The 25,618-nt window shown below is 40.6% G+C and overlaps 1 protein-coding gene across 2 annotated transcripts in view; it reads left to right on the top strand.

Moving 5' to 3' along the window:
• The window catches only part of STOX1 (storkhead box 1), a 54,825-nt gene extending 34,106 nt beyond the window's left edge, over window positions 1–20,719 (top strand). The window contains exons 1-4 of one of the 2 annotated variants that reach the window (XM_043926964.1): window positions 277–506; window positions 14,258–14,410; window positions 16,507–18,853; window positions 20,349–20,719. In XM_043926964.1, the coding sequence (XP_043782899.1) occupies window positions 374–506; window positions 14,258–14,410; window positions 16,507–18,853; window positions 20,349–20,496 (2,781 nt within the window). In that variant the 5' untranslated portion in view covers window positions 277–373 and the 3' untranslated portion in view covers window positions 20,497–20,719. Of the gene's footprint in view, window positions 1–276; window positions 507–14,257; window positions 14,411–16,506; window positions 18,854–20,348 lie in introns of those variants that run through there. The other variant, XM_043926962.1, reaches the window with a different exon arrangement.
• The last annotated feature ends 4,899 nt before the right edge of the window (window positions 20,720–25,618 follow it).

Consider the following 25,618-nt stretch of genomic DNA (forward strand, 5'->3'; position numbering starts at 1 on the left):
GAGCAGAGGAAGTGTCTTCAGGACTGTGATGCAGACTCCATCCCTGCAGTTCTGGGCAGAGTAGCTCTGCAGTTCTCCTAGACTTGCTCTGGCCGTAGAGCTAATTAACTCCCCTTTCCCACTTGAAGGCCATCTTTAAGAATTTCAGGGTCCAGCTGAAGGAGAGAGCTAAATCCAAAAGTGCTATTAGGCTGCCATTTTCCAAGCCAGACTGCTGATAGCTAGGCTATCAGGATCTCCAACTCCGGCCAACCAGCCTCAGGACTCTCACTCATCTCTCCCAGCATGCCACGGGACACGCAGGAGGACTCTCGCTCATCTCTCCCAGCATGCCACGGGACACGCAGGAGGACTCTCACTCATCTCTCCCAGCATGCCACGGGACACGCAGGAGGACTCTCACTCATCTCTCCCAGCATGCCACGGGACACGCAGGAGGACTCTCACTCATCTCTGCCAGCATGCCACGGGACACGCAGGATCCCATCATTCTTGCCACCAGAGCGGTCAGGCTTTTAATATTCATCTCTATTCATTTTATTTTTAATGCACATAGGTATTTTGATCAGAGACAGGTTAGTTATTATGCAGCAACTTAAAAGTAATATTATTATGTAAGTAATTATACCTGCATCAAGATCCCTTGCCTCAATGCTTACCACTGGGGCAATACGATGAAAGCCAGATGGAAAAATCTCCAACAGGGGTGGTCAGACACTCCATAAGTGAGGGGTGGAGAAAAGTGAATTTTCTTTGCCTATGTACAGGAGAAAGAGACAATAGCTTCCTTCTCTCCCAGAAAGAGGGGGAAAGAAAACCTTTGTTGCATGGAGACAGGATGGAAGGATCCCGGGTTCTCCCTCTAAACTTTTGGAATATAAATACATCTCTGAAGCAGCCCAGATCAACCCTGGTGACTCAAGTTTTTATGACTTGGAGCTCTAAGTCTTGGGCCTCATTTTCCCCTTGAAATCTAAACACACCTTCAGAGTTAGTTAAAGCTCTCTAGCGTCCTCTCACTAGCTAGCAAGTTGTCAGTTAACCTCGCTGAGAATTCCAAGCTTTCAGCATCGTTTATCCAGAAAGCCCCAGCTCTTGAGAGTCAGAGAGCAAGCCTCCCTTGCTAACAGTTTGCTCCATTGGGCCAAGCTGGGCAGGATGGGTGCACGACTCCCGAGCCACAGGCAACCCCACAAGAATTGGCTTGGCTCTCTTGCATCTAAGCTTTGGCACCATGCTTTGGGCTGCCAGGCTAAGGCGGGAGGTGGCAGCGAGAAAGGGAGGAGTTGGCTTTGGCAAGAGGGTTGGTGAGTGAGTAGGAGTTGAGAAAACCTTTTGCGTGTGGGTAGTGGGAATGCTTTGTGTGCAGCGCTCGGGGGAGGAATATTTTATGATTAAAGGGACAATGTTAGTCTTAGACTCCTAGAAAGGAAGAGGAGGGGGCCTAGGGACGTGGCAAGCTAGGAAGCAAGTGTATTTAAGAGGTGTGTTGGAATCCCTTTTCTGGCTGAAACCCAAGAGATGGAGGAAGAGAAAGCATGAGCATTTGTTCTGTGTGGGGCTGGGGGGCCCTGTCTATGTGGAAGGCAAAGGAGGGGTCAGGTAACCTCTGCAGATGGACCCTAGTTCTGCCTGGACAGCCTCACCACACAATGTGCACAAACCCATGTTCTTTCTCCCGGAATGTAACCTGAGAAAAACCATCTGGCTTCCTTGGGTCAAAGGTGCAGTAATTGTTGGTTTAGTGTGAAGTAGGTGGTTAGCTTTTAGAAGCAGTGACCAGATGACCCTCCCATGTAAATATCAGAGTCCCTGGTAGTGAGCAAGACCTTCAGCCTCTTTTGAAGATTTCTCAGGGTGGTGAACTTTACATTTTCATTCCTAAGGCAATGACCTTGTAGAAATACATTGAAGTCCCTTTGGAGGTGCAGTCACATTTGCCCAGGTGTAAGATGAAGCCTTCTGTGCTGAAGAAAAGGAAAATCACAATCTTAAAATCAAAACACTTATGCCTTTTAAAGTTTCTAACAGCTGAGAAGTGCTTCTTAGTAAAAATAGGATTTAATCTTTTAAAAAGTTAGAATTAAAAAAAAAAAAAAAGTTAGAATTTCAGGAGGCCAAAAGAGAGTCTGTAATCAACTTGAAAGCAGCTGGAGCAGAGCAGCCAGTCCCGGAGAAGTGAAAGAGACTGTTGATGCAGAAACTCAGTGATGCTTTCCAGATTTGGTGGGAGAGCATCCTGCTGGGGTTCCTGGGGAAACACCTGTGGACACTGATAAACCTCCTTAGATTCCGGGCAGATCCTGTTCATTATTCTGAGTCACCCAACTCCCACCACTTCAGTAGAAGAGCAGGCAAGGTTGCAATGTTTGTGATGTTTTTTGGTAAAGTGTGTGTGCGTGGAGTGGGGGGTGGTGGTAAAAGGCAACACTGTGTGTGTTACAGAGTAGAACCCCCTCCAGCTCCCTTCACACCACAGAACCCAGCCGTCTCTTGAGCAGGAGGCCTCTGCTGGGGTTAGTCCACCACCTTGCAGACCCCAGGGCCTGTGTGGATCTACAATCAGAGACAGATTTCTTCAATGAAGACAGAGATCACTCACCCTGCAAGTCTAAGTGAGGTTATTCATTATTTGCCTCTTTAAGTCCTGAGTTAATCTTACATTGATGTTAATGGTGATATTGACTTACTGGCTATTTCACAAGACTTCCTTTCAGGAGAGATTAAAAGGCACTCCATTCTTAGGGCTGTAACTGTAGATACCCATATTTTGAGATCAAGGTGTATCAACTGTGACATTTCTTATCTTCCCCTCTGTGATTTCTCTGTGTAATAAGGATAGCCTTTTTCATCTAGAGTAGAGAGCCCATTGTAACCTTTTTAAATACAGTTAAAAATGAGTGAAACTCACTAAAGCGTCTGTGTCTCTTCTCATGGCATGTTTGACTTGACATGATTGGGGGAAAGCAGCAGGAGCCCTGACACCTTTTCTGTAAATACCCACCAGTGTGGCCTTCTAGCTTCACAGCAGTTAAGGTGTTGAGGTAAAAACATCTGACTGGTATAAAACCCAGAAGCTTACTCAAGCCCACAACAAGACAAACATTTTGCCCATTTTGTAGAAAATATGAGGAGGTAAATGTCAGATGCCCTTGACTAAGTATTGGTTAGAGATGTGTTTTGCTGTAGATTATAGAAAATCTTCTAAGAATGGCATGAACAAATAAGGAGTAGATTTGTCTCATGACAAGAAGTTTGGAGGAAGGCAGCCCCCTGGGCCAGCACAGTGGCTCAGCAAGGCTGCCAGACACCGGGGCTCACGCTTTCTGCTTTGTCTTCCTTAGTGGGTGAGGGTTTTTGACATCATGCTTGTCACCTCATGGAAAAGGTGGCTGCAATCTCTTCAGGATGCAGGCTGGAAGAAAGAGTCAAGAATGCAAAGGTAAAAGATGAAAGAAAGACCTTTTCTCTATGAGAGCTCTTCTCCTGGCACTGGTAGCTGGCTGCCTGTATCTTTTTTTTTTTTTTCCTTTTGTTTCTTTTTATTTGGCTGCCTGTATCTTGTTGACCACCGTGATGTCACATGTCCACTAGTTTTAAGTGAGGCTGGGAAACTGGGTATGTAATATGCTTTTCCTGCCTCCATAGTAGAGAAAGGTGGTTCGGAATGTGGGTTGAATGAGCCAGCCTCCAATGTCTGCCACAAGGGGTCACAGACAGAGTGTTAGTGAGTAGAAGAGAGCAGGGCTAGCAGTAGACTTTACCTACATAAACTGTTTTCTCCTAGGTGGGGCTTCCCTGGTGGTTCAGACAGTAAAGCATCTGCCTGCAATGTGGGAGACCCGGGTTTGATCCCTGGGTCAGGAAGAGCCCCTGGAGAAGGAAATGGCAACCCACTCCAGTACTCTTGCCTGGAAAATCCCATGGATGGAGGAGCCTGGTAGGCTACAGTCCATGGGGTCCCAAAGAGTTGGACACGACTTAGTGACTTCACTTTCACTTTTCACTTTCAAGTAGGGAGAAGGTCATAGTCAAGACTGGTGTCTGATCAAATTGGCTTTGGAAGTTAGGAAAAGAAAAGTCAGGATTGGCTAAGTAATTTATCCATGTGTAGAACCAGTGCCCTCCAAGAAGCTTTCAAAGTAATAATAATAACATGGAATAAGGGATGATCAATTTAATATCCCTAATTTGCAAAGAGAAGTTAAAGAGTGCTAATATTGGTAGAACTGATGTGTGTCAAATCTTATTCCAGGTACTTTTGGATGTTTTTCCACAATAACATCTGAACCAAATACTGTTGGTTGAACAGTAATGATTTTTTGAACAGGGCACTCAGTAAGTGGAAGTGGAGGATCTGAGCCCAGGTCTGCTCGACCAATTCTAGGACTCTCTTTCTTACCCCAAGCTGTCTTAGGTAACCCAAGGCGACATAGGGACAGGTCTGACTCATCTTCCTTAGGATGGTCATGCCCAGGCTCCACAAACTTCTGAGAATGGCATTCAGGAGTAGAACCCAGGAATACTGAGTCCCCGTCCTACCAACTATAGCCCTCATGTTGGGTTATGATTGCCTTCAACCACTGCTCTTCCACTAGAATGGGAGCCCTCTGAGGGTGAGGACTGTGTTGTGTTCACTGTCGTATCCCCATTAACTGGCATATGGTAGATACTCAGTAAATATTTGCTGGACAAGGAATGATTGAAGGACTGTGCTGTCATAACATCAGTGTGTTCGGCGTGCTGAATACCATGCCATGGTAGCTCCTGGTTAGATATTTCTCAAGTGGTCCATGTAGGAAGGAGACTGTAGCTCCAACTGATGGAATTAGAGGACAGTTCATGGGAGAGTTAGTCAGTGTTTGAGCCAGTCTTTGTGGCAGGATTTTGAAGCACTGAGGTGTGGGGAAAGAGTGCTTTAGGTGGAGGAAATGGGGACAAAGTCATGGAGATGAGAAAATACAGACTATTCAGAGAGAGGTAAATTGGAATGGAGAGAAGTCACAGCTGAAGGGTAATAAGTACTGGAGTAAATAAAAACTCTTGCCAAATATGATTGGAAAACATTGAGTTAAACAAGCTAGGTTTTTTTGTTACTGTCCTCAGAACCGTTAACAATGTCCCTGGGACTCTGGGGTTTCTCAAACATTGGCCTTTAGGACCCTTTTCCTGCAGAGAATTTCATGGAATGAATTTTCCATAGAACACATTTTGGGAAATGCTGATCTAGTTCAGCTCCACACTTATAGACAAAGAAACTGAGGCACAGAGAAGAGAGGTGGTTTATTCAGAGCCACATAGCAAACCTGGGTTAGAACCCACATCGGATGGCTTGCCTCAAGTGTAATGCTCATTTGTAACATGAAGACTATGTGCATATTAAAAGGCTGCTTCTTCATTACAGGTAACTTTTATTTATCTGTTATTCAAACAACAACCTTGGTGCTAAAATTTCCCCCAATTTTGCACAATGGTATTTTATATCCGTCACCATGATGCTGAGCAAAGATGAGAATTGCTATCATTGCCTACGCAGCTTCTAAGACTCTTGGGAAGAAGGTTCATCTTAAATCAGCCCCAGGTTTACCTGGAGGGCAAAGAAAGGATGTTTTTCTGCACACCCGTTTTTAAGAAGATACAGGGACTGTGGAAGTTTACAAGCTGTGCTCTACTCAGCTTGTTGTTGTCCCCAACCCTTATACCTGCTGTGGTGGGCAGAACGGGCCCCCCCAAAGATGTCCACATCTGAATCCCTGGAACCTGTGAATATGTTGCCTAACATGGCATAAGGGACTTTGCAGATGTAATTAGGTTATGGACTTTAGGGAGATTATCCTTGATTATATGGGTAGGCCCAATCTAATCACATGAGCCCTTAAAAGCAGAGAAATTTCTCTGGCTGGAAGCAGAAGCAAAGCAACAGAAGGGCACATGAGAGATAATGGAAGAGTAGAGAAGACCCCATGTGGTCTTTGAAGCTGAAGCGGGCAACATAACAAGAAGTCCAAGTGGCTTTAAGTTGCTGAGAAGGGCTCCCATCTGACAGCCATGAGGGAATGGGACCTCAGTCCTACAACCACAAGGAACTGAACTCTGCCAAAAACCTGGATGAATGTGGAAGCAGATTCTCCCCCAGAGCCTCCAGTCAGAGCCCAGGCCATGAGTCCTAGAGCAGAGGAACCAGTGGCATCCACCAGACTTCTGACCTATAGACTGTGAGATAATAAATTTGCAGTGTTTTAAGCCACTCATTTATTTAGAAAACTAACTCACCTGGGTAAAGTCATTAACATACCCCAAGTGGAACCTGGGAAGGGAATAGAGGTTAGGGAAGGGTACCACCATGCCTGAGGGCTTTGGGGCTGAGTGTGAATTACTTTTAGCATCAGCTGATTTCAGTCATTCACATCCTTCCCTCCCAGCCAGGCATGCCTGTATCTCTATAGAGGAAGGCTGCTGGAGGCTCAAAGGGCTCTCTGATAAGGGCCAACTATGTGTCTTTTCAAGCATATACATGTGCTGTGACAGCCAGATTCTGAGGTCTCCATCATAAGCGGCCCAAGACCTTTGCAGCACCACTGCTGGTTAGTATCAGTGGACATGTCACTTGAAAAGAAAGTGCCTTCTCATTTACTAATCCTGACAGGTTGAAGGGCCATTAGTAAAGATAGCACTAAGGATTCCTGCTGGTGAACAGCCCAGCCTTCTTCTCAGGGAAGCCTGTAGCTTTTCAACAGAGGGCATTTCCCAGAAGGGGAACCATTTGTCTGGGACTCCAAAATAAACATCACTGAGCTGGAGAAGGAATTTCAGCTTCCATGGTAGATAACTTGACTACTCTTAGCCAGTTTCTGAGTCATGGTCCTCTTTTGTTTCTAACTGTGGAGGAGAGTGTTTGCTTTCTTTCACTTTTGTAAAATAAAAGGGAGACATGGAGAGGGGCTTGGCTTTGCTGGCTTGAAAGCTTTCTTCTTTTTGTTCCCATTTTGTTTGATTTTCTGAACCCCATTTAAGTGTTTTAACTCAGTAATCTAATTACTGAAAGTCATGGAAATTTTTGCACACCATCTAATATCGGCTGAGGCACTTTGTTACAGATTACTTTCATTTTTTTAAAGTTCAGGATTAATTTTATTAAAGAAATTTGGAAATTCTGTACTGGATAAAAGCAGAGTTTAAAATCAGAGAAGCTTCTTGGATTACTTAGGACAAAACATCCTTTTTTGTTAAACCTGAGAGTATCTGCAGGCTGTTTTTTTCACGCTCTATTGTTATCTCTAATGCACGTAGAAGATATATTTTTCCCACAGTGTCATTCAATACAAGCTCCCAAAAAGATGCTCTCAGATTTCATGTGTCCAGGTAATTAGCTGAGTTTGAGTGGCTCAGTTAAACCGTTTGAAGGTCAATAATGCATGAATTTCTGGCAGACTGCCTAGTTTGGAGTCCATAAACACACTTGTATAGGGAATAAACATGTTTATAGTAGAGAAAACTTTGTGTTTTAAATATGAAATAATGTTAGGATTAGTTTTGCCTAGAATTTAATTTTGTGGCCAATTCATGTTTTAGTGTTACCCAGAAAATTTCTAATGGGAAATGCTTTCCAAATTTCCAAAGACATATTTCCTCTCTTTTGCATGTTTTATAGCAACATCTTTTTAATGCCCAATGTCAGAGCATAAAATGTCAGAGCTTAGATTCCACAAGGAGGCCCTCTTGGAATTTGTTTAGGTGCCTTAATTAAAAGCACAAGATAAATGTAAATATTGTATAGTAATTTTCTTCCCCTAAAAGGAATGTTTTTATGGAAAGCTAATTTCGTGCCTGAAATCTAACTAGAGCATTCAGATATCAAAATAAACACATTCAATTTTGATAAAGATGCTTTTACTTCCAGTGGACAAAGCAAATTCAAGTTTGGGATAGGCAGTTTGTAACTTGATTTTGGTTCTGCCTTTCTCACTTGGAGAGTACAAAGTTTAGGCTGGTTTTAATTTTACTAAAACTTCCAACCGATTGTTTATACTGGCAGATTTGGGAGTCCTATGTTCCTGGGTTGACCATTTCTCCAGTACCCCAGCTCCGAGGAGATGGCAGGGTGGGGAGGTTAGCTTGGTCTACTCCAGCTGCCTTCTGTGGGTCTGGTGAAAGGCAATCTTGCTGTGTACATATTTGTCATGAATGTGCCTCTTGCTATTTTTCACTGGGGCATGAATATTCATGCCTTATGAATTGTTCAGGAAGTAGTTCTCTCAGCCACTTTTCTTTACTATTAGAAAACAGCCAGAAGAGGGTCTTCTTCTAGAGGGCTTCCGACTGAGGTATATGGAGGAGACCTTTGTGTCCCGACATAAAGAAACCACCTCCATTTTCCTCAGGATTTTGATGAGGTCTTTGATTGCAGCAGGTTATTGTTGAGTGATAATCACCAACTCCAGGAACAAGCCACACTTCCAGGGTTCTGCTCCTATTGGCCAGGGGCTTCCTAGACCACTATCATTAGGCACCAGGGAGCAGGAATTGTCTGAGTCTATATGAATTCAGTCCATCACACAGGAAGCTGCTTCTAGTCACAGTTTTAGGATTGCAAGCCCCAAAGAGCCTGGCTCTGGACTTTACTGGATGTCTATCTGCTTTTGATAGTTTAGGGCTTCAATTTTCATTTTATCTACATGCTACATACATTTAATTTGCCTTGCATTGTTCCTTTGTTCCCTAAGAAATTAGTCTTGGAAAGAATAATCTTTTTAAAACTCACATAATTTGCCTCATTGTTATAACTTGGAATTTTTTTGTTATTAATTTATATACAAACTAAATCCTTTGCGAATACAGCAAGGTAAAAAGAAAAATGTCCTGTGCAGAAAAGGTGGCATTAAATGTAGTAGGCGCTAATCTGTATGGTTCTACTTTTTTGGTAGTTTTTGTGAAATCAGCCTTTTGGCATAAATACTTCTCCCATTTCCGTGGCACCCAAGAGTACAAGACTGTGTAAACAGAGAGAACATTGTTGTGAACTGTTTACTCTGGTCCACAAGCTCTCCTAGCTTTCTGATCCCTGCTTCAGCTCAAGGGTCAGAGGTCCATAGCAGGCCTGGACTAAAGGTGCTCTTCAGTTACCCCAGTTGAGGATAAAGACAAAGGGCTGGCCTTCTTTTACTGTGAAATCTAATTACATCTAAAACAGGATCTCTGCACAGAACATTGAGTTTTGGCGCAAAACTCTAAGGGTCATTGCATTCCAAAAATCCAAGTGCAAAAGTAACTGAAACAAACTATGGCTACAGCTGGAAAATGATTCCTACGTCTATCACAAATGTTCCTGTGTCAGGGTTCACCCTGCTTTCCTGCACAAAAAACTCTTGATGATTTATGCACCTGAAGACGTATCTTAGCAACAGCTGTGAAAGGAATGTACTTAGAAACTTTCTCTAGGGTTTGTCTCTTAGAGGGAGCTCCAAGGCAGAGGATATATGCGATTCAACGTGTTTTCTAAAAGACAGTTGACATATAACTGTAGTAATTTAAAAAAAAAGGCATTTGTCTTTCTAGTGGGTAGTGGATTTGTTTTACTCTTTTAAAATATACATCCCCACACTATGGTAGGCATTACATATAAATTTCCAAAAGTATCTTTGGATTTGGCAAGCAGTGTTGAGATTAAGAAAAAATTGCTTGGGATTTTTAAAATGTATGAGAAACATTTCTCATACACTTCTTGTTAACGAAAAGTAGTACTTTCTAAAAAACCTTTTTTTTTTTTAACTTTTGTTTGGAAGTAGTTATATACAGGAGATTGCAGAGAAATGTACAGGAACATCCCATGCACACCTACCCCCAGGCCCATAAAAAAACCCATTTTGACTCTTCATTTTCCTATGAAAAGAGGAGACAAGCTGAAGGGTTGAACTAGAAAATGGGCTGCTTCAGGTCTAACCCCGTTCCTGGACCCTAGTACAGCCTCCTTGTTTCATGTGGACAGAAATGGGCAGTCACTGGCAGGGGGCACAGCAGGGGCATCAAACATAAACTGACTTTCTAGCCACTCATCTCTAGCCTTCCCTTCCCTGCCCGCCCCGTCTCAAGGCGCAGAGTGGCTGGGTTTATTAGGCCAGGAGTGAGGTGAGGTTTGAATGTGTGTTGTGTGGTTGAGCAAAGCCTTTTTAGGTTTTGCCCTCTACTTCTCCAACACTCTAAGCCCATATTTTTCTAGCAGAGAAAAACTCGTCCATCCTTTTTGGATTAGGGCTTCTAAGTTCCTCATGAAGTGGGGCAGGTAATCAATGTAAGATCACATACAAGAAAAAAAGTCACTACGAGTGACTTGGAAGATGGGGAAGAGAGTTACATAAGTTTGTTTTAAATTAAACACAAAGTTATGTTTAAGAAGCATCAAAATATAAATTCAATATTTTGTCTGGTTGAGGAGGGAGATGAAAGAGAAGAAAGTAAGTCTCACATGCGGAGAGTAAAAAACAAAGCAAAGAGGGAATGAAGATAGGGAGAAAGGCTTATTACCCTTAGCTCAGAGGTAGAGTTTCTAGGAGAATTTTGAGTTTTAGGTCAGTTAACCTTCCACTTGGACAGTCAGTTTCATGTCATCTCTTATCACTACCCTTTGAAATGCTAACTGACTAGCCATTCACCCTAGCTTCTCAGAATGCTATAGGTATCTTAGCATCACCCAATGCAACAACACCTAGCAGGCCAAGAGGAGATCCTTCCCTCTGCTGCCAAAGCAGACGGCAGTTCTGCCCTGTGTTGTGACCTTCCAAGGTCAAAGATGCCCCAGCCTGCCAAATAGAGAAGCTTAAGGAAACAAGAAAACAGACCAATGTGATCTTTAACAGCAAATGACGTATCAGTTTCCTGATGGAAGAGGTCCTTTTATCTTTCATGCAGATACAGTAAGTACTATGAACCATTTACCAGCTTTGGCTATAACCCTTTGCTCCTGGCCAGTCCTCATCACTTTCTTTCCTCAACAAATAATGCAATATATTGGCTTCCTCACTGATACTAGGAGAGTCAAATGCAGGGTTATAGCCAGGTTTTCTAAATTCTTTGGCTTCTCTTTGGCTAGAGTGGACTCCCATGCTGCCCTAGGGCCATGTTTATTTGTTGACCGATTAACTACTTTAACACCCTATCCCTCTACCACTCTAAAGAGCGGTCCTCAGAACTGCAACATGAAACATCACCTGGGAGGTTGTTAGAAATGCAGAATCATAGGCTCGGTTTCAGATCTTCTGAATCACACAGAATCTGTACCCTAGCACAATCGCCCGGTGATTCTCACATGCACATTGAAGTTTTAGAAACTAATAGCCTCCCTGATTCCCATCCTTTTTGATTTCAGATTGCTTCATCTGCCAGAAACCACACTTAGGAGACTCAGAGCTCCTTCATAATCTTTGTGTTCATTTTTAAATTTCCTAATGTACCCCGAGAATAACTCCCCAAACTCCCTCCTTTCTACTCCTCACCTCCTCAGTCCCATTTTCTCTCCTCCCATCTCTATTTTCTTTCTCCCCTTCTCACTTTACAGAGATCAGATGACTTTGCTGTACTAATATTTTTTTTTCCTTCCATGCCTCAGAGTATTTCTGGTCATGTGCCATCTAATATTTTCTCAAGTTTCAGATGAAATACAATCTTTTTCATTTCTAAGATAGTTCTTCTTTTACCTGTGCCTTTTAGGTGCTTTCCTTTTCCCCTCCTTTGGGATCTTGTTGTCTTACTGCTCGTCTCTCTCATGGAATAATTTTCATCATTGCCATCCAAATGTGCAAAGATCTTCTTTTAAGAAAATCACAACCTACACAGTCACATTCATTTGATCCTAATTTTTCCTGGTTTGTGTTCTATTTCTACTCTTTCACAATCGGATTTTTCCAACAAATGGTCTAGAACAGTGGTTTACAGCTGAGATACTTTTGACCCCCAACCTCTTCCTTTCAGGGACATTTGGCAGAATCTGGAGACATTTTTGGATGCTGCAACTGTGGGAGATGCTCCTGGCACTGAGAGGCCAAGGATGCTAATAAACAACCTACCATGATCAAGAGAGCTCTCCACAACAAATAATTCTCTGTCTATGGTGACCAACCATCCCAGTTTGCTTTCAACTTTCTGGTTATAGCACTGAAAATCCTGAGTCCCAGGAAACCCCTCAGTCCTTGTCACCCTTGTCATCTGGCCCCATTTGACATCTGTCATCATTTGTCAAAAGTGCCAAAGATGAGGAACCCTGCCTCAGAAGGAAGACTCATTAACTTCACTTTTTCCTCACCAACTCCCTTCCTTCAATCTGACATTTTTTGTTTGTTTTGGCTGTGTATTATGTGGCTTGTGCTTTCACATTCTTAGTTTGCTGATCCACACTCTCAGCAGTGAATCCTAGTTACTGGACCACCAGGGAATAAATACCCCAATCTGATTTTTTTTTTTTTTATGTGTCAGTGGCTGCATTTATTTGCCTGCACCACATGCCATGTGGGAACAGGGATTGAACCTGAGCCCCCTGCAGTGGAAGTTTAAGGAAGTCTTAACCACTGGATACCACTAGAGAATTCCTCATACTAATTATTTCAATTAGGAAATGGTGGAATGACCAAAATATTGGATTGAGAGTCAGAAGACTGATTTCTGTCCCTTTACTTGCTTTTAGAAAAGGCAGAGGAATCAGAGATCAAATTGCCAACATTCGTTGGATCACAGAAAAAGCAAGGGAATGCCAGAAAAACATCTACTTCTGCTTCATTGATTATGCTAAAGCCTTTGGGTGCATCACAACAAACTGTGAAAAATTCTTAAAAGATGGGAATACCAGATCATCTTACCTGCCTCTTGAGAAACCTATATGCAGGTCAAGCAGCAACAGTTAGAACCAGACATGGAACAACAGACTGGTTCAAAATTGGGAATTGAGTATGTCAAGGCTGTATATTGTCACCCTGCTTATTTAACCTTTATACAGAATACATCATGCAAAATACTGGGCTGGATGAATCACAAGCTGGAATAAAGATTGCTAGGAGAAATAACAACCTCAGATATGCAGATGACCACCCTAATGGCAGAAAGTGAAGAGGAACTAAAGAGCCTCTTGATGAAGGTGAAAGAGGAGGGTGAAAAAGCTGGCTTAAAACTCAACATTCAAAAAACTAAGATCATGGCATCCAGTCCCATCACTTCATGGCAAATAGATGGGGGAAACAATGGAAACAGTGAAAGACTATTTTCTTGGGCTGCAGATGGTGACTGCAGCCATGAAATTAAAAGATACTTGCTCTTTGGAAGGAAAGCCATGACAAACCTAGACAGTGTATTAAAAAACAGAGATATCACTTTGCTGACAAAGCTCCATCTAGTCAAAGCTATGGTTTTTCCAGGAGACATTTACGGATATGAGAGTTGGATCATAAAGAAGGCTGAGTGAGCACTGAATAATTTGATGCTTTCAAATTGTGGTACTAGAGAAGACTCTTGAGTGTTCTTTGGACAGCAAGGAGATCAAATCTGTCAACCTTAAAGGAAATCAACCCTGAATATTCATTGGAAGGACTGGTGCTGAAGCTGAAGCTCCAATACTTTGGCCACTTGATGCAAAGAGCTGCCTCACTGGAAAAACCCTGATTGCTGGGAAAGACTGAGTGCAGAAGGAGAAAGAGGCAACAGAGGATGAGATGGTTGGATGTCATGTCCACCTAGTCAATGGACATGAGTTTGAGCAAACTCTGGTAGATAGTGCAGGACAGGGAAGCCTGGTGTGCTGCAGTTCATGGGGTCCCAAAGAGTCAGACACAACTTGGTGACTGAACAACAACAACGACTGGCACAATTACTGAGCTTTTTATGGCTATATATATATTAAATAAAGAAATACTTCCATCTGTGCTTATCTCTGATAGCTAATATGAAAAAATGCTTTGAAAGATGTGAATTGCCATATAAGCATTGTCTGACCTGAACTCCAGTAGCACTTTGAGCTTTTTTATGGAAACTTATTATCTCTTGCTTATAAAGTAGTGACAAATATCACAGACTTCTTAAAAGTAGAGATCTTAAAGTAAGCCATTTTTTTCTGTCGTTTTTATCATTGTGTATATAATGTTCACAGACTGAGTAAAGACTGATGAAAGAATAGCAGTTCCACCTGATATTCAGTCTTTATTCTTGATTAACTAATTTCAAATATTTTATATGCTGTATCAAATTTATCACTTTTTTTATTTTCCAATCTCCAATTTAGGTGATGTCTTTCCAGTGCAAATGAATCCAATAGCTCAATCTCAGTTTATACCTTTGGCTGAAGTTCTCTGCTGTGCTATATCTGATATGAATGCTAATCAGATTGTAGTAACACAAGAATCACTGTTGGAACATTTGATGAAACATTACCCAGGTAGAGTAAGAAGTTTTTCTCTATTAGTTCATTGCGTGTGTTTGTTTTCTATTTATAAATCATCTTAAACACATAAACTGGGCAATATACAATTTTTTTCTTTTAAGGATTTTTTTAAAAATTAATTTTTGGCTGTGCTGAGTCTTTGTTGCTATGCTTGGGCTTTCTCTAGTTGCAGAAAACAGAGGCTTCTACTCTTCGTTACGGTGTGTGGGCTTCTAATTTTGATGGCTTCTCTTGTTTCACAGCACAGGCTCCAGGTGCTCTGGCTTCAGTAGTTGCAGCGCATGGGCTCAAGTAGTTGCCACTCACAGGCTTAGTTGCTCCAAGGCACGTGGACTCTTCCTGGGCCAGGGATTGAACCTGTGTCCCCTTCATCAGAATACGGATTCTTATCCACTGTACCAGCAGGGAATTCCCATTTTCTTTTCTATTATAGAAACTTATATTAGAGCCCTGTCAGAAAAAGATCTGCATCGGCAAATTTATGAGTATTTTTTTTATCTTCTGGATGAACTTTTTCAAAAATAATGTTTATGGTAGTAATTTAATTAAGTCAGACTCTGTAGAAAGGAGGGCAAAGCAAAAAAATGAAATATTCATCTTCTCCCCATGCCTCCTATTTTTTTTTTTTTTTTTTTTTTTACTGTGCTCTGCAGTATATGGGATTTTAGTTCCTCAACCAGGGATCGAACCTATGCCCCTTGCAGTGGAATTGTAGTCTTAATATCTACCACAGAGGTCCCTGCCTATTCTTAAATTGCCAGTTCCCATTGGTGACAAACTTCTATTGTTTATAGTTTCTCATGGGCTATTCATACATTGTATTTGAATATATGTATCCTTTTAAAGCAACAAATTGGATCATTGTATACTTTCTTTCTGGGCTTCCCAGGTAGCACAGTGGTAAAGAATCTGTGGGCCAACCCAGGAGATGCAAGATGCAGGATTCAATCCCTGAGGCTGGGAAGATCCCCTGGAGAAGGAAATGGCAACCCACTCCAGTATTCTTGCCTGGAAAATCCCATGGACAGAGGAACCTGGTGGGCTACAGTCCATGGGGTCACCAAGAATTGGACACGACTGAGCCACTGAGCATGCACATATACACATTCTTTGTACATCTTTCCTTTTTAAAGTTAAAGACAGATTTTTGATGTCTTTCTGTTGAAGCATATATCAATCTCATTCTTTTCACAGCTGCATGATATCCCAAATGCATGGTTACACAAGAGTATTTTTTATTTTTCCATTATAAAATATGCATATTGTAGAAAAGTCCAGAAAATATAGAAAGGTAATCACTTATAGTATCACTGCTCAAACAAAGGGCTTCCCAGGTGGTGCTAGTAGTAAAGAATTCTCCTGCCAATACAGGAGACATAAGAGATAGGGTTTGGTCCCTGGGTTGGGAAGACCACCTGGAGAAAGAGGGCATGGCAATCCATTCCAGTATTCTTGCCTGGATAGTCCCATATACAGAGCGGTCTGCCAGGCTGTAGTCCATAGGGTCATAAGGAATCAGACATGACTGAGGGACTGAGCACACACTCCAAGGAAACCAATATTAACATACTGATGAATTTTCTTCCAGTGTTACATCTTTAAACATTGTTTTCACAATCTAAATATAATTTTGAACCCTGCTATTTAGAAAGAGAATTTCTTTAAAATTGTTACCTTCCTTATTTGAAAAACTACCATAATCCAGGTGTTAGGTAGTTTGCCCTTACCCAAGCACAGACTGATTTTCATTTTTTCTTTGGATTCTTACTAAGATTTAAGCTATGAGACCGTGGTTTTCAAAAACTTCTGTGTTTGCTCTCAAGAAGGCTTTCCTTAATCAAAATTTAAATTTGTAATGAGATCATTTAACTTGGGGTTTGTGTTTGAGTGAACTCACTTTTTTTCCTCTACTTAACTGGTAACCTACCCATATATCTTTGTGTAGACCAACTTATATTCCTATTATTCAGTTGAACTCTCATTATTTTTAATGCTTTTTTGACATTTTAATTACATATATTAATTGGTTCACTCATTAAAAATATTTCTTATTCCAAATCTATCAGGGTAAAAATTCTTGTTTGTTTTAGGCATTGCAATTCCATCTCGAGATATTCTTTATACCACTCTGGGAACTCTCATTAAAGAAAGGAAGATTTATCATACTGGAGAAGGATACTTCATAGTTACTCCTCAGACTTACTTCATCACAAGTACAACCCCCCAAGAAAACAAGAGAGTTCTGTCAGATGAAAATTCCCAGATGCCAACTTCCATTACATATCTGGTGAACGTGGACAGCTGTGCAGAGTTAGCCAAAGAAAATGCAGCCCTCATTTCCCATTGTCACTCCTGCCGGTGTTTCCATGATGTATGCACTCAGGATGTACAGGAATCACCAGCTGCTGCAGAAGTAACTAGCAAAGGGCAGAAAGGTCTTGTGGAATCCAAATCTTTGGCACACAATCAAGCAGTTTCAGTGTCTGAGGAGAGTCACGTCTGTGAGAGTATCAAACCTTTACCACACACAAAAGACAGAGAAAAAGCCAAGAAGTTTGGCTTCAACCTCTTCTGGCGCAACACATCCAGAAAGGAGAAGTCCAGAATACAACACAGCAGTTTCTCTGCCCAGTTCCCACCAGAAGAATGGCCCGTCCGAGATGAAGATAACATGGACAATATCCCTCGAGACATCGAACATGAGATAATCAAACGAATTAATCCCATTCTAACTGTTGACAACTTAATCAGACATACTGTCCTAATGCAAAAGTATGAAGAACGAAAAAAAAATAATAGCCAGGGTACATCCACCGATATGCCGACACTGAGACATAAGTATTCTTCAAAAGTGGGAGTTAAGAAAAGACAGGGCTGGTCTGTAAAACCTCGAAGGCAGGGCCATTCGCATAGGGACAGACACAAAGCCAGGGGTCAGGGAAGTGGGCCTCAGCCGGGAAATGTCAGACTGGAGAAACACCCCAAGCTCCCTGCTACACAGCCTACCTCCAGTATTAAAAGCCCAAGTGAAGCAGTACTTCAGAAACCACTTGGTGAGAATCCATCAGCACTGGGTCCCCATTTGATTTACAAAAAGCGAATCAGTAATCCTTTCCAGGGTTTGGCTCCCCGAGGGAGCCCAATAACCAAAGCGCACAGCATCCAGAAGACCAGTGACTTGGAACCCAGTCAGACTGGACCAAAGGGAAAGCCTTTCGAAAGGTCAAGGTCTTTGGTTTCCTCAAGAATCTTTGAGAGTGAAGCCAAACAGCTTTATGGTGAACAGTGTAATGATATACTGAGAGAAGAATCCGCTTATGTGAATCACTCTACTGTCAAATCTATCAGCGATGATTTTAGAGACCACCTCTTAAATTACTCTCAATGTAATGTTTTACAAAATGGTAGTAAATGCTGTTCCTTCAGGGAAAGCATGTTGAGATGCGATGTGTATGGTGGAGAAAATGAGGCAATCCCTGAAGTCTCAAGGAAGAGTTATTCTCATTTTGACACATTAGAAGAGACAGAAGAAACACAGCATGTCCTGCCATCTGGAAGGTCCTCTTCTTTAGACCAAGCATCCTCTGCTTATAGATTAGTTGACAATACAATATACCAGTTCCAAAATCTTGGTCTTTTGGATTACCCAATTGGTGCAAAACATTTGAGACAAACTGAGAGACAAGACCGAGACTCTAAAGAAACTCTGATGGGAAAGGCATGTGTCCAAGAAGCACAGACTGTGTGTCTAGAAAATGAAGGGCTTTCTGATGATGACCAGGCCTTGTATCAGAATGAAGTGGAAGATGAAGATGGGGCCTGCAGTTCACTCTATCTGGATGAGGATGACTTTTCTGAGAATGATGACTTAATTCAGATGCTGCCTGACCACATTCAGTTTTCCTTTCCAGAGGGAAACAAGTGGAATCACTTAGGAAAACAGAAGGTGACTGGAAGGTCTCTGACTGAGTATGACAGCAACATACAGAGGTTTGAGCCTCAGGTGCTTAAAGGAAATGAACATTACACGCTCACTTACCCCAGTGAAAGCCAAAAACCCAACCTTTCTGCTGAAAACTGTATCTTCAATTTAGGAATCCAGTCTGGTTTTAACTATGAGGAGGAACCCAGTGTAGCTGAATGTGTACAGGCCTCAGCGCCTGACGATGGAAGTATATTTGATTACTACAGCACAGGGAAAGCCACTTCTGAGGCCGAAGCCCTACGAGGCTCCGTTGATGACACAGGAAAGAAACCAGTTAGCTGGAGTCAAACTGCTCAGAGTCAGGAAATGAGAAAACAGTTCACACACAAGTTGGAACTCTTCAACACTTCACATATGCCAGCGTTGGCTCAGGATGTCCAACCTGAACACAGTCACTTGGAAGGAACAGAAAATCAGAGCCTGACAGGAGATAGTGGAATAGATTCTCCACGGTAAGTGCACATATAAGTGACTAGCCACTAAACCACAGGAATTATTAAAATCAAGGGCATATTGAGTTATCTAGTGGGACACTCCTGCATAAACTTTTTATAATAATGCAGTTCTGCCAGCCTTTACTGAATCAATTATATGAAGTTATAATGAAACTCTTACACAATAGGATAGAATTCATTTTTAATCTGAACCAAGATTTGACTGTTCCACTGTTCCACTACTAAAATCTTGAGTTATTTCTAAAGATAGAAAGGAACTACCATAAACCAAGCACTTCCTGAAGTACTTGGTTGGAAATTTTCACTTACATTCCTGGTTCTATACAATATGAGATAGAGATGTAGCTATTTTCCACTAATCTTTTCCAAACCAATTTGTTTAAATAACATTGCTCAGAGTATAAATATAATTTGGTCATAATAGAATATTTGAGAAATACTGAAAAGTATTTTTTTTCTTTCTTTGTGGCCTTGTCATGGAGAATGTGGGATCTAAGCTCTCTGACCAGAAACTGAACCAGCATTGAACTAGGAATAGACCTCCAGGGAAGTCCCTGAAATTATTTTTAAAAGACACCCATAATCACTCTAACATCTAGATATTTTAAAGATCCTTTTTATATTTGGTGTATTTATAACACTTCTGTCTGAACGTATTGATCTGCTTATAATGTGGTTTTCTGGAAAGACTTATTAAAACTATAATCATTAAAGACACTTATAGAAAAAGAGAGGGGAAATAACATTTGGACATCAACTGTGTGCTATAATTGTTATGAGGATTAGGGAGACAAAGATGAACAAGATGTTGTTGCTGCCTGTAGGAAGCTTACAACTTAGTCGAAAAGGCCAACAAATGAACAAACACCAAAGTGCAAACTCTTCATAACTGCCAAAGAGATGTGGAATTAAGAGTGATGTGTGGGAAAGACACATTTTTGAGATATCTCGATGTAATAGACAAGAGAGGGAGAAGAGGCAAGGTGGGAGAAGGGACTGTCAAAAGCAAAATGCCAAACCAATAATGTGAGTTGGCTAAAGCAAGGCAGGTATGTTGAATAAGGGACTAACATAGCATACAGCTCTTAGGAGAGAATCATTGTCAATATGAAAAATATTATAGTTGGCTTTTCTCTACCATATGACTTTTCAAAAAAGAAACAAATTACACAAGAAGATATTGGTCACTGCAGTTATATAGAAGAGTTTTTCAGGGAACTTACTATTTCTGACTAGAATATACTTGATACTAGGTCTAAGAACAGATGTTTAGAAAATGTGAACTTCTTAGAAAGCAGCTGTCAAATAATTGAATTGCTTTTGGAAATCCTTTAAAATGTAAAGAGCACTTTAGAGTTTTAAAGGTTAACTTACTTGATAAGTTAGTTCCTGTTAGTAAATGTACTGCTTCAAAGAGTAATAAATGAAGATATAATGCCTTGGTTAGAAATCCTTTTAAAGGCAATAATTCTGTTATTTTTAATATCTCTAGGACACAGAGTCTGGCATCTAATAATTCAATCATTTTGGATGGACTAAAAAGAAGACAAAATTTACTGCAGAACTTTGAAGGCACAAAGAGCAGTCAAACACTTACATCCAGTTCCTTACTACAACTAACTCCAGTGATAAATGTTTAATTCTTATTGTTTTTGAAACTCATAAAAATGTACAGCATTAATATATAGTGTTTTAATCAATTGAGTTTATAAGAATTCTCTAAAGCCAAACATATATGTTATTAATCCCATTACATATTTTGTTGTAGTTAGCTGGCTTTTTTCCTTTTTTGACATTGATTTTTTTGAAGCTTATTATAAATTTATTGGGGACATAGTTTATAATAAAAAACATGGAATAATTGCTCTCCTAATTAAATGTAATTAACTTGACTATCAGACAGACATTTATTAGTTTTTCAAATACATAAGATGCTAATTTACTACCCAGTAGTGAATTTCTGTACTCACATCAATGCTGAGTATTTACGGTAAGCGGATCTCACCAGATTTCAACACTTAACTCTAGAAAATAGTGTTTCCGGTGCATAGATACTTTGTTTGCAACTAAAGTCTTTTATCATCAGAAAGAATTTATATAGATGTACTGGGTACTGGTACTTTGCAACAAGAATTCCTTCTATCCAATCATTGCTGCCAAGGATATTCTTTGTGACCAGCTTTAACATGAGGAAATGGCTCTACACTGTAACTGAATGACAATATCCAAAATACCTGTGGCAGCAGGCATATGGCTCAACTGTTTCTCTGGCTTCTCCCCATGTTTGAGGCTCTCCATAAAATGGCTTTGAGAAGTCAGGATGTTCTCAGTGGTGGAGATAGAAGGGAAGCAGGATGGCTTGTGAGTAAAAGGGAGGTTCTGAATTAAGAGATTTAGAGAAAAGATGGAAGATGGCTGATATCTTTTTTGTTCATCATATAAGACCTACATAGCCTCACCAGAATTTTTTCTGTCAGGTCTTTTCAGACCAAGTAGTAGGTCAGTTCTTTTGGGTTTAGGAAACACATGGAGCAGTCAAGACTGGTTTCAGCATGTTTGGTAGGTAGTAATACTGACTTACAGGTGAGGGGATGTTTCTTCTAAGAGGTTTCTAAAAATTATCAAAAGCCTTAGAGCTCAAGGATGATTGAATAGAGAATACTTTCCAGCTCTCACCATCCAGGTAACAGTGAAGGCCAGAATGATGAAGCTCAGCACTATGGCGAGCTGCCTCCAGGCCCTGTGAGAGTGCAGAAGACCTGATATCAGATGCGCCCCTGTTTCACTGTGGTTGGACCACTCACTCCTGACAGTTGGTTTTCGTGGCTCTGACCAATCTACCATGGCATTCCAAGATTAACTGTGGTCACTGGGATATTAAAAAACCCTGGGCAAAGTACCAAAGGTTATCTGGATAGAAAAGCCCTGTGGGGGAGGCAAAGATTTAGGGGGTCTTACTCCAGCTTGGAGTCAGCACCAGTGAATGGAAGTTAAGAGAAAAAAATCTCAGCTCATTATGAAGAACTTATTAGATAAAACTATCTGAAGATGAAGTAGGCAACTCTGTAAACAAATGGACTTCCCACCCTTTAGGACATTCAAGCAGAGGCTTCATGATCCCTTGATGGGTATGTTGTAGAGGTATTTCCAGTACTTTTCTTAAAAGTATGATAGAACTAGACGATTTTGAAGATTCTTTCCAACAGTAGTGCGGATTATATAAAAATATATCCAGTTTTTTAAAAAAGGGGGAAAAAAGAGTCACTGAAGATCTTGTGAAATATTGAACTCACTCACAATTCCCAAGTACTGCATCCAGGTCTCCATGTCTGCACTTTCCCTACCAATCCTTGGTAAAAGGAGTACCAACTACTCTTCTGTGATCTTGGACCTGGACAATTTTCTTAATACAGTGGGGGATCCAAAGTCTTTTGTGACTCTGGCCACATCTAGGGACCAATGAAATCTATCTAGTTTTGTCAGATACATTTGATACTCTCTAAATGTATTAAATGAAGCCCATTATGAAACCAGTAAACCTCCTTTCTGTAAAACACAACATATGACCACAGATACTAAAGACGAGTGTATATGTTCTTAAATTCTTGTTTGGGAGATTATTCTCTACAATGGGTGACTTGAATTCTTTTCCCATTATTAATTTTTGTGTGTGGAAATTCTGCTTAATGATTTTCTTTCCCACTTCTGTTTGCTGAGAGAAAACTGTTCTCTTGAAACAGCATCGGTGACCTGAGTTTAGGAGTCAGATAAGTTTAAATTGTAATTCCAATCCTTCATAGCTGTCTGATGGAGAAAGTTACCAAGCTTCTCTAATTCATTTTTTCTCATCTGTAAAGGAAGATAGTAATGATATATACCTTACAAGAATTGTAAGATTCGAGAAGAATCTATTTAAAGTGCCCAAAGCAGGAGGCACCTAATATTGTTACAAATATATGTGTGCATTTTTGTACATTTATTCACAAAACTCATCCTTACATGGCCTACTATGGAGGTCTCTTGTTTTTGTAAGGCTGTCTGGAAATCCTCCATTTAGAGATTCAGTCCTTTAAGATTATAGAAAAGTATCATTAAGCAAAATCCAGATATTCCTGGGGGAATATGGTATTATGCTTCTGGCTAACAAGTTTTCAGTTAATTCCTTATGCTATACATAGGAATAAAACATGCAAAGCATGGGCTTATTGTGGCTTGTCATATAATGTGAGATCATGTTCTTCCTCCTCTTTCATCTGGGATCTCAGATCCCTTGGAATCCTCAGAGTAGCTGGCTTCTGTAAACAATTTTCAATATTTAAATAATCCTAACAGGAACCATACATACCCTTTGCCTAACTCCTTGCTAACTGAAATATCAGTTTCTTTGCCAGTGGCTAAAATTATACCTGCTCAGTAATGCAACCCTATCACATGCTGGTGTGACATTGTTAAGCTTCATTTGTATCTTATTCTTATATTAGAATAATCATGAATCAATTATTACTAAATGCAGCTTAGCAGACAGAATATTTCACAGTGTCAGCTCCATGAGGAAGAGTAGAAAGAGCAGTAGCAGGGAAAAAACTGGGATCAACTGTATTTTGAGAATCCATCCTACAGTTACCTGAGAAAGCTTTTAAGGAAGGGGGAAGACAGACTAATGCCTAAAAGGAGTGTGGGTGAGACATGAGAGTCATGAAACAAGAATGGCCCAAGGATACATCAAAAAGAAACTCATGACTATCTTGCTGACCTCTACAGATCCTTGTCTCACTTGAAATCTTAGAAATGTGTTCCCTTTTCAGTGGTGAAGGTGAAAGTCACAGCTGTGCTTTGTGACCGCATGGCCTATCCAGTCCACAGGATTCTCCAGGCCAGGATACTGGAGTGGGTAACCATTCCCTTCTCCAGGGGATCTTCCCAACCCAGGGATTGAACCCAGGTCTCCCCGCATTGCAGATGGATTCTTTACCAGCTGAGCCACTAGGGAAGCCCAAGAATACTGGAGTGGGTAGTCTATCCCTTCTCCAGCTGATCTTCCCGACCCAGGAATTGAACCGTGGTCTCTGGCATTGCAGTGGGTTAGCAGTAGCTATTCCATTTCTTGGGGAATGGTGCCCTCTTCTGAAGAAACTGAGTGACTACTCAGTTTGATTGAAAGTTTGATTTAAAGCTTCTACAAAGTAATTGACTAAAGAAACAGACCTTCTTCCATAGGTTAAACCTTTAAAAAGCTTTCCCAAAAACAAAGAAAACAAAACAAAAAAAAAAATAAAAAGCTTTCCCAAATAATTTGAATTATGAGCTAGATACATATATAAGTATACATGTGCTAAATAAATATGTTCAAAGCTGTCTCCTTGCCAACAATGTCAAAACCTGAAGCTAAAAGAAATAGAAGTACCTCTGTACATCATCTCTGTTGTATTGTTATATCAGGGGATCCCCCCAATTCCTTGAACTATCAGCAGGAAAGGCATTTTGCCCCTACTTTACTAACAAAAAACCAGGTTTTACAGTTGGCCAAGGTCATGTGGCTAGCAATGGTAGAAACCACCTTTTCTGTTCTTCCCTCTTTCATATTCTTACTTCTTAGTACTCTCTTCAACCTCTGCCTTCAACATCTCTTGATCCATTTGTATCTGCCCCTTAAACGATTTCCATGTCCTAACATTTTAAAATGGTGGTTCAATTCTCACATAATCTTGACATGAAGATGGCAAATGGTTCTTTTTACCCTCTACTTTCTAACTATGAAATAAAAATAAAAATCTAGCCCACTAAGGTTTGAGAAAGACCAGAGAGAGAGGCAAGTTTATAAACATCTTGTTTTTATAGAGTTTAATGAGCCAAAACCAAGGCAAGGAAAATCTTATGGAATGTTACAACAGAGCAACAGATGAGGCACTCCAACTCTTAAATTTTGAGAAATTGTATCAGGAACTCTGGCAAAATATTTGGAAAACAAAGATGTTCTAGTAATACTACGTTTTGAGTTACTTGTACATTTTATTCATTCTACCCCCTTGGTGTTCCCCCCAATAAATTTCATCATCTGTATAAATCTTTTGAGACTTACAGGGACCAAATATGAAAAAAAGAATTATCCATTCCGTCATCTCCATTCCTAACATTTTCATTTGATGCCCACTGAGAACACATATGTAGTGGTACTCCCAATTTTTTTCAGCTAAGCCACACTTTGGTCAAGTTATTTATGACTCAGTTTAATTTCCCCACAGTTGCCCTCTCTACCTGACATAGACAGCAGTCAGAGTTTTGATTCAATGAGTTTAGCGCTTAGAATGGTAGGGTTTGTAAAGTGTCCCAAATCATAGAAGGTCATTCTAAAAAATACTAATATACTTATTAGTCTCTTGCTTAGGGAGTCTCGAACAGTCTAGTCCTTTTTCAGACCTGTTGTATGACCTCCAACATAACAATTAATGCCAATAATAGTTGAGGTGCTAAAGACTTACTTTATCTGTATTTGATTTTCAACCATAACACAGTAACAGCTATTCCTAGGGTTATCCCAATTTTGTACATGTGACATTCTTAGTCACATCCACTCCTGTGTTTCTATGCACATCACACCTTGTTGTAGGGCTACAAAGACTTCACAGTGGTAGATCTGGGAGTGGGTGTGAGAGTGGGACATAAAGGTTTTAGAAAAGCACTAGAGATGCATAGCTATTATAATTTAGGGAGAGAGAAGCATTTTTTCACCATCAACTGAATAACCCATTGGTTGTTCAGTTC

This window comes from Cervus elaphus, chromosome 15 (assembly GCF_910594005.1).
Source record: "Cervus elaphus chromosome 15, mCerEla1.1, whole genome shotgun sequence".
NCBI classification, from domain to species: Eukaryota; Metazoa; Chordata; class Mammalia; order Artiodactyla; family Cervidae; genus Cervus; species Cervus elaphus.